The following is a 9035-nucleotide window of genomic DNA, read 5'->3' on the forward strand; positions in this document are numbered from 1 at the left end:
GCACCCGCCACGCCCTTCACGGCGGATGACGCGCCCGCGCGCAGCGCGGGCGGCGCGGCCGCGTGGACGGACCAGGGCGCCGGGGGAATGCCGCCGGCGCGCGCCGGCGGGGCAGATGCGCGAAAGGCAGCGTTTGAACGCCTCCAAATGCAGCTGGGGAAGCTCAAGCAGCGGGCGGCCCATATCGGGGCCTCCGGGGCAGGTGCAGGCACGTTGTCGGGACTGCCAGGGCCGGCTGCGGCGTACGCCTCGGCGCCGGCAGCCACCCCGAACGCCGCCCGGATCGTGTCGCCATTTGCAGCCCTCCAGGGGCAGGCGGAGGGCGCTTCGAGCCGCAGCAACGGCGGCAGCGGCGGCACTGGCAGCAGCGGCGGCCCATTTGCAGTGGGCACGGGCCACGTCGGGCAGGCGCCCATCCCTGTGCAGCCGACGACGGGCCAAGTGCCCCACCTAGGTGCCGTGCAGGCGGCTTCTGGCGAATGGGTTGTGGACGTATCACCGCCCACGTGCATAACGACGAGGGTGAGAGCCACTCAGCAGCCCTCTCCGCGAAGCACGTGCGCGCCCACCACGTCTTGTGACTCAGCTTTGCTCCAATCCGTGTAGCGCCACGCTGTTTGGGCAGTCACCCAGCAGCGGTCGCGTCGCAGCGTCAGTGCGTGCATCTGGTTTCTGGTGTGCCGACGCATGGGGGGCTCGCTCCTCGGCTTTCCATTGACCCACATGCCAACCCTCGCCCGCGCAGGTCAGCTTCTCGACAGATCCCTCTGCTGAGTTTTTGCTGGAGGCAGCGAGCTCTGGCGTCGCGCCCTCGTCGTTCCCCGCAGTTGCAGCCGGGCCCAGAATTGCAGATGGGGCGGGGACGCTGGCTGGCGCAGACGGCGGCGCCAGCGGCGGCGCCGAGGGTGACGCGGTTGCGGCGGCGTCAGCCGCGCTAGCGGCGGCGCTGAGTAAGACGCCCCGGTTGACCCCAGAAGGCGGCGTGGCGGCCGTTGGTGGCAGCGGCAGCGGCAGCGGCAGCGCTGCTGGCAGCGCGGGGGGCAGCCTGGCGAGCTACAGGGGCAAAGGGCGCGGCAGCGCCGGCAGCGGCTGGGTCGAGGCGGCGCCCGCGGTCGGTCGCGCCGCGTCAGGCGGCTGGCCTGCGGGCCTGGGCCTCGACGCCTGCGCCTCAGCTGCGGGTTCCAAGGGAAGGCAGCCGGCCTCTGCCCTCGCACCCAGCCGCAGCGCCGGCGCCTCTGCCGCCGCCGGCGCGGCAGCGTGGGCCTCGGGGCCGCGCGGCGGCGGCAGCGGCCCGACCTTTGACGCCTATGGCTTCGCCAGCGGGGCCGACGGTGACGTCATCGTCGGGCCCAGCTTGGACCCTCGGACTTACTACGAGGCCGTCGCGCCCTCGGACTGGAAGCCGTCGGACGAGGAAGACCAGTCCTGCATCGGACTGTACCGGCGCGCGTACTGCACCCACGCCGACGCGCTGTTCCCGCCCCTGTGGCTCGCGCTCGTGGGCGCTCTCACGCACAGCGGCCTGCTGCCGTTCTGGGGGCTCGCGCTGGCCGCGGCGGGCAGCTTCTTGCTGGGCTTGCGGCTGGTGGTCGTCGGGCTCGCGGGCGTGCAGCGGTCGCAGCTGCCCGCGGCCCGCGCCGCGCCGTCGGCGGTCGCGAGCCTTGAGGTCCTGTTTGCCGGCGTGGTCGCGTTCGACATGCTGCCAGGCGCGTGGATGGGCATGGCGGGCGGCGCGGCGGTGACGCTCGCGGCGTGCTGCGCCGTCATCGGTTTGCACCTGCGGACGTACCTTCTGGATCCGGGGTTCACCCCGCTGCCTCCGCCAGATCAGCGCGCGCACTGGCAGGGCGACGGCGCTGCCGGGGAGGCGTCCGGCGCACGGTCGCAGGGCGGGACAAAGTGCGGCGCAGCACCGTGTAAGGACGCGGCGGCGGCAGAGGGAGCAGATGCTGCGCTGCTGCCTCTGTCGGAGCTGACAGGCGCCGCGGCGACCTTCACCGTCCACGGCCGGGGCGGCGGAGGCGGCAGCAACGGCGCGCATGATCAGGTGGCGATGGCGGCAGAGCCCTCTGGAGGTGGCAAGGGCGCGCGCGGCACGGAGCCAGCCGCAGCTGCGTGCAGCAGCAGCGCGTGCGGCAGCGGCGCGTGTGGCAAACGCGGCGCAGGCCGGGCGCTGAACGGTTGCTGGACCTGCGGCGTGGAACGTAACTTGCGCAGCAAGCACTGCCCCTTCTGCAGGTGCGGGCACCTTGACGCCGGCGGCGACGGCATGCGCAGCTTCATGCCCCCCCGCTTGCTCCATACACCCGCCAGCGGACGGCTGCCGCGCTCGCCCCGCCCCCAAGGCGTTCTATGCTCTCGTGCTGCCGGCCGCCTCACCTCCGCAACCCCCGGCCAGCGCCGGGGCACCTCGGCCGCCAGCCACCCCCAACACCCGCGCCCGCGCGCCGCTGCGATCCGGTCCCCTTCCCCTCATCAAATCGCAGGCGCTGCGTCGAGCGGCTGGACCACCACTGCTTCATCATGGGCAACTGCGTGGGCGCCGGCAACCAGCGCACATTCCTGTTGTATTTGCTGGCGCTGGTGGGCGCCCACCTCCTGTTCATCCGCCTGGCTGTGTCACTGCTGATCAGGGATTTTTTGAAGCTCGAGGCCGCCGCGGCCCACGCCGCGCTCTCGGGCGGCGCCGCCGCCGCCGCGCCCGCGCCCGCGGCGCAGGGGCTCGCTCTGGCCTGCCGCGCGCTCTGGGCCGCGCGCGCCGCGCGCCCCGGCTGGCTGCTGCTGCTGCTGCTTGCCGCGCCGACGCTCGCCATGGCAGCGGCGCTGCTCGCGCGGCACGCGCTGGCGGCGGCCGCGAACATCACGGTGAACGAGTGGGTGAACCGGGGGCGTTACATGTACCTTCGCCATGAGTCAGCCGGCTACTGCAACCGCTTCGACCGGGGGGTCGCCTACAACTGTTGGTAGGCGGTTGTGTTTCGGCAGGGGGCGGGGCGCAGATAGGAAGAAGGAAGGCGATCCCGAGGGGTCGGGCATGGGTGGGTTGGGGCCACAAAAGACGTGGGTGCTGGGCGAAAGGCCGGAGCTCAAAGTTGCCGGCCACCCTCCGCCTGCACGAAGCAATTGCTGCGCCTTCTCGCCGTGCGCAAGAGCGCCCACATGCGTGGCGGCCCGGGCAACACTGCACCCGGCCGCCTCTGGTGTCTGCAGCTGGCCCGTTGATGACAGGCCCTTCCTCACTCGAATCCAGCTCACGTATGTTTCATGCACTGCCTGCTGGCGCCCCTCCAATCACTCAATCGACCAGGGAGTTTTGGGCGCTGCCTGGCGGCGCCCACAGGGACTGGTGGGCGGCGTGGGAGAGCGGCGACAGGGTGAGACGGGCGCTGGGGTGCACCCTGGTTGGGAGCGGCCTGGCGTTGCGGGGCAGGGGCGGGTTGTAAAGTTGAGTGGGTTGGGGGCCGCCCCGACCTGGCATGTCCTTTTGTTGTGTTTCGCTGCTATCCTGTGGTCGGCTGTTTTGATCTTTGCCCTTCCTCCCTCAGGCACGAGAGCAGGACGCCAATTTGGCACACACACACACACACACACACACACACACACACACACATATGCGCGCGCATACACATAAATACACAACCACGACCCGCCATCAGGAGATGGTGGCTTCCAACAGCACAGTGCTCGTCCGCAGCTCTCTCACAGCCATCGTCCGCTTTGCAGACGCCTCCTGGGCGCGCTTCCGGAAGCAGGTGCGGCGGGCCTATCCTATTGCGCTCGGGCACGTTCGGGGCCAGAGCTCGGTGGGGCTGAAAGGCGCTCCCGCAAGCGACAAGCTGCAAGCGTGCCAGGGCGCGAAGTGTGCGTGCAGTCGCCCTGTCCTGGACGGGACGACGTGCTTTGCCCGAGGCCTTCCTCACAAAAGACTCATGAATGGTCCTCGCCTATTCTTGCGCACTTCTACATGATATGTCCTTGACCGGCGTCGACTCCAGCTCCTGGAGTCGCGGCAGCGGCGGGCGGAGGCCCGCATACAGCGGCGGCTGCGCGCCCTCGGCTTGGACGGCGCGGCTGGCGGCGGCGGAGGCGCCTGCTCGCGCCGCGGCGGCGGCGCCGCCCAGCACCAGTGCGCGCGCTGCGACGCGTGAGCCGCGGGCGGCCGCGCGGGCGTCCGGGCTTGGGCCAGGGCGCGGGCAGGGGCCCTTTCTGCCCCCGGCCCCTCGGACCGTGGTGCTGCCTCCCGGGCCTGCTGGCTTGTTTAATTGGAGTCTGTTTATCCCCGGTCATGCTGAGTCGTCAGATGCCGGATGCTGTCCTGCTGCAACAATCAGGGGTTCTGGCCACTCAGCTGGTGGGGGTGGCTCACGTATACAGCATGCTGCTTGACATATAAATCATGCCGTCCATCAGATGGCCATCCATCAAACACGGCGCTCCGCATCGCGTCGCTGCCGCGAGCGGCCGAACCTTGGTCCCAAAAACCGCCGTGGCTTGGCTGGAAGGAAGCGCCGCTGTTGCCATGCACTCAGCACTGGCGGGGCTCAATCCCTGATCACGCCCGTGCCCTCCTCGCTTGTGCGGCACGAGTTTGCTGCCGCTCCGCCGTGCGTGCGGGCGTGTGGCCACGCCGCCCTGCACCAACACACCGCCTGCAGTCATGGACTCTAAAGTCTGAACCTTCTGCTGCGGCATCCGTCATTGTTGGCCGGCCTTGGATGCTTGCATTGCCATAAAGCACGCCTCTGTCTAGGCGGCACCCTCAGGGACAGGGCACGAGAGCGACTGGCTGCGGTCTGCGCCGCCGCCTGCAATTCAGCCAGAGCAATCACACCCATTACTGTTGCCAAAGCGCACAGCCCACATCACGTGCATTTCTCAGGTGTTGGCTCGTCAGTTTTGCCCTGCCAGGCCTTATGCTTTCACCCATCTGCGGGGCAATTGTCAAGTTTGCCTGCAATTCACTTGTTAACACATGTGATCCCACACGTGGGTATCACATGCGTTCAAGTCTTGATGGCTGCACTGCCTGTCAGGCGCACCGGTAGTCAACATTGGAGACATGAGGTCAATGTATAATGCGGTGCCCGCTCTGCAACGAAGGTCCTGGTGCCGCCGAGCTGAAGGAGGCAATGCATTGTGACAGTGCAGCTCGGGACTCGCGCAACGTATGGCCGCGGGCTTCGGTGCCTGACACTTCCGGAGCAACACCCAGGTCAGCCGCACCCGCGGCGTGGGCGTGTCGAGCAATGCCAAGCAATGAGTGTGCATTTCGATGCTCACAATATTCCACATGCTGAGTTACTATAGTCCTACTGTCGCCGTATAGTTACAACGCGCGCCTTGGTTCTCGATCCCTCGCCCGCAGCAGCCATGCTTGTGCACAGGGGCAGCGCGGCCTTCCGCAGCAGCAGCAGCAGGGTCAATGGAGGGCGCACAGGTATAGTATATTGCGCACATGCGATTCAGCTGCTGCCGCTCGCAGTCTCCATGAGATCGCCGAGGCAATTCCCTGCTCTGCATGTAGGGCGGCCGCAGCTGCCGGTAGTGCGGTCCGTGACGGCAGAGCGGGCCTCGCTGGACATTTCCAAGGTGCGCGGTTGGCCCTCTCAGAGTTGCGCTTCTTTCAATCTTAGCGTCGCTGCCGCCGCTCCTCCAGCAGCCTGCGCACCCCAGTCAGTGCAGCCAACCGGCTTTTTCCACCAGCATCGATGACATTTATGCAACGGGCGGCAGACAATTGCCAGCGTACGCACACACGCGCGTGCCCGACTGACTGGGTGCCGCACCCATCAAGCTGCCCGTGCACGCAGCCAGCTGTGGCATGTTATTCTGCTGCCCCTCAGCCAGCTGTGGCATGTTATCCTGCTGCCCCTCACCAGAACAAGTCGCACCCCATGTTGGTTTGCTGCCGTCGCGCGCAGATGCAGCCGCTGCACGACCGCCTGCTCATCAAGCCGTATGTGGAGGAGGCGGTGAGGACCCAGCTTTGGGGCCATGGCGGGGCAGTGTCGGCGGTTGTGCGGCACCGACTTGAACACAGCTGCTGCGTTCGGGGCACTCGCAGAGAAGACATGCGGCTGGCGCTGCTTGGGCGCGGGCCTCGGCAGAGGGGAGTTTGCAGGATGATAAAGGCCGCCGCGGCGCCGCGAAGCAACAGGCCTGCAGCAGAATAGTGCCACCATCATGTAAAACATTCCAGCAGCTGGAGCAGGCGTACCTGGAGCACTTTCCGTGTCGAACTGCACCCCTGCCACCCTGCGCCTCCCCCCGCGTGCCGTGCTGCCCCTTGCAGAAAACCGCCGGCGGGATCCTCCTGCCCAGCGCGCCGCCGAAGGCCAACTCGGACGCTCACTTCGGAGAGGTGGGCGCGGATGAGGGGTGGACTCTTGTGCATGCATGCAGCGCCGCCTTTGTGCGCCCGCCGTGTTCTTTGTGAACTTCTCAGTGCACGCAGCCCCTCAGACAACTCGCTTGGCCAACCCTCAATGTCTCGTCTTGCGTTGCAGCAAGCGCTTGACATGATCATGCACGCGCACACACATACACACGCACGCACGCACGCACGGGCGCGCACACGCACGCACACACACACACACACACACACACACACACACACACACACTATTGCCCATGCTCACAGGTCATCGCTGTTGGCGAGAGCGTGCAGCTGCAGGTCCAGCCCGGGGACATGATCGTGTACAACAAGTACGCAATGGCCGAGGTCGAGGTTCCCGAGGGGGAGGTGGTGTTCGTGGCCGAGAAGAGCGTGCTTGGGAAGCTGGAGTGATCTGGATGCTCTGGCCGACGTTATTTAAATGACCCGATGTCCGTGTAATTGTACGGCAGCACGTGGGTGGTGTGCGCGCACTGAGCAGCGGCATTTACACTGATGGAGGTGGCGGCGCAGGCGACTAGCAGCAGCAGAAAGCGGGCCGCGACGCATGGGCATGCCAGCCCCGCGGGGCCCTGGCTCAAAACGGTGTGTTCAGGCCCTGGGAGGGGTGAGTTGCTCATTTTCAGGGCGCAGAGGCGGCAGTGGGCGCTCTCCGCCGTGGCAGGGCCGCGCGGGCCTGCCAAGTGGCTGCAGGAGGCTCGAGCGTTGCAGTCCCTCGAGGTCGCTCCACACATGTGTGAGGCGGCAACTCGCGCAATTCAAAGGCATTGATGCATGAGTGTGCGTGCCTTTTGTCTGCTTAAACGCCATGGTAGCACATGTGAAGGTAAGGGCTTGCCCGTAGGTCTCTTGGCCTGTGGTACATCTGCGCCCGTGCTGGCCTGGCGGTGAAGTGGGCACACAGGGCAGGTCTGCGTTGCAAGGTGTGTGCAACAAGCCTAGATGCACTTTGCAGATGGCTTGAGAATTCTGAGTGAAAGTGCACGTGTACGTGTGACCGGGCCGGCCACCATTGGCAGCCGACGTCTTTGCTGGCGTTACAGCAGTCGCAGCGCGCGCAGCAGGCGCTCGAGCTCGCTTCGGCATGAATGGCTCTGGCACAGCTCGATTTGAATGTGAATATGCAACTTTTCATTACAATTGACACAATTCTGCGTGGTGAAAAGATACAACAGCAGAGAGTTCGCGACGGCACCGCGGCACGCGACGCCTTACGCTGCGCGCAACCTGATTGTCAAACTCCAGACATTAGACCATATCAATCATGATCAGGCTCCTTGCGCGGCCGGTGATCCACAGGCTCCAGATCGCAAGGCCGCAATCGCGGAGGCTTTCCGTGAAGCCGTCGGCCCTGCTTAAGACGGTAGGATCACTACGCGCATGATAATATGCGCCTCCGCGCGACCGCTCGGGGCCACCCCAATCGCCAGGCCGGCGGCGGAAAAGTCTGGATCAGGCGCCCGCCAATGCAGCACACCCGACTGTGGGCAACATCCGCAACCGCTGTACACCACCCACAGGCCCCCGGATGCAGCGCGAGCTGGACCCAAAACACCGAAGAGGTGATCCTGCGCGTGCCCGTCGACCCGGCTGTGAGGGGCAAGGACGTGCAGTTTGAGGCCCACCCCAAGCGGCTCGCCCTGAAAGTGAAGGGCGAGGATCTGATCTCTGGCAGCCTAGCGGACGCCGGCGAGATCGACGTCGACGGTGAGTCATGGGATCAGAGCGAGCCCGCGGCCGGGCGCTCCGGGTCGGCCGCGGGGCGGCCGGCGGCCGAGGGACGGCAGCGGCCGCCTGGCGCGGCCCCGTGCTCGCTTTGGCCCGACGCGTGTGGCCGCACGCGGCGCACTGGGCTGCTGCAGTGCAAGCTCAAACAATCCCACTTGCACGGCGCCGCCTGGATGGCAGTATGTAAAGCCTAAACCACGGCATGAGTCCCTGCAGAGCGCGGGTGCAGATCTGGCGCCCCGCGCACCCACCAAGGGGCTGATCGTGCCGCCGCACCCCCAAAACACCCTGAAGGCACCTTCTGGACCCTGGAGGCGGAGGGCGACCAGAAGGTTGTCGTGGTGACGCTCGGCAAGAAGATCTCCGGCCATGAGTCGTTCCAGTACCTGTTCGAACAGGACCGGCCGGACACCTCGGTCACCCATCGGGTGAGGCGGCGGCGTCGGGCGGGTTACACCGGGCCGCCCGGAGCCCCTGAACGGGGCGGCGGGCGCGGCGGGTGGCGCGCCGCGGCCGCGGACTGCCGGCGGCGCGCCGCACGCCTGTCTGGGGGCAAGCAGGCGCGGAGTGCAGTGTGGCGACGGGCGGGCGCGGCTCCTCGCGACGCTGGGCCCGCGCCGAATCGATCCCCTTCGATCCCCCGACCTGGCACGTACACCTAACCTCTATTCCCCTCCCCGAATCCTTGCCTCCCCACCCCGCACGCGCACATCTCCCAACCCCTAGTGCTACCTGGACATACAGTCCGACAAGCGCGCCGGCCGCATCGTCCTCGGACTGCACGGCAACCTGGCGCCCCGGACTGTCGAGAACTTCCGGGCGCTGTGCGGCGGCCAGCTGGGGGCGGGGCAGGTGGCGGAGCGGCTGCACTACCGGGGGTCCCCCTTCCACCGCATCATCCCTGGGTGAGCAC

At 67.1% G+C, this 9035-nt stretch overlaps 3 protein-coding genes across 3 annotated transcripts in view; all 3 read left to right on the forward strand.

Moving 5' to 3' along the window:
• Positions 1–2967, forward strand: part of MNEG_8431 (hypothetical protein) — a gene marked incomplete at both ends in the record, with an annotated part of 3823 nt that extends 856 nt beyond the window's left edge. Inside the window, 2 exons of the mRNA XM_014043094.1 lie at positions 746–2238; positions 2487–2967. Of these exons, the coding sequence (XP_013898548.1) occupies positions 746–2238; positions 2487–2967 (1974 nt within the window). The remainder of the gene's footprint in view (positions 1–745; positions 2239–2486) is intronic.
• A 2927-nt stretch (positions 2968–5894) lies between these two features.
• Positions 5895–6787, forward strand: MNEG_8432 (chaperonin 11; the record flags this gene model as incomplete). Its single annotated transcript, XM_014043095.1, has 3 exons — positions 5895–5972; positions 6293–6361; positions 6641–6787. 3 exons carry the CDS (start codon positions 5895–5897, stop codon positions 6785–6787), a joined length of 294 nt encoding a protein of 97 aa, XP_013898549.1.
• An 871-nt stretch (positions 6788–7658) lies between these two features.
• Positions 7659–9031, forward strand: MNEG_8433 (hypothetical protein; the record flags this gene model as incomplete). Its single annotated transcript, XM_014043096.1, has 4 exons — positions 7659–7757; positions 7915–8101; positions 8417–8550; positions 8849–9031. 4 exons carry the CDS (start codon positions 7659–7661, stop codon positions 9029–9031), a joined length of 603 nt encoding a protein of 200 aa, XP_013898550.1.
• Between the last annotated feature and the right edge of the window lie 4 nt (positions 9032–9035).

This window comes from Monoraphidium neglectum, assembly GCF_000611645.1.
Source record: "Monoraphidium neglectum strain SAG 48.87 unplaced genomic scaffold scaffold01602, whole genome shotgun sequence".
NCBI classification, from domain to species: Eukaryota; Viridiplantae; Chlorophyta; class Chlorophyceae; order Sphaeropleales; family Selenastraceae; genus Monoraphidium; species Monoraphidium neglectum.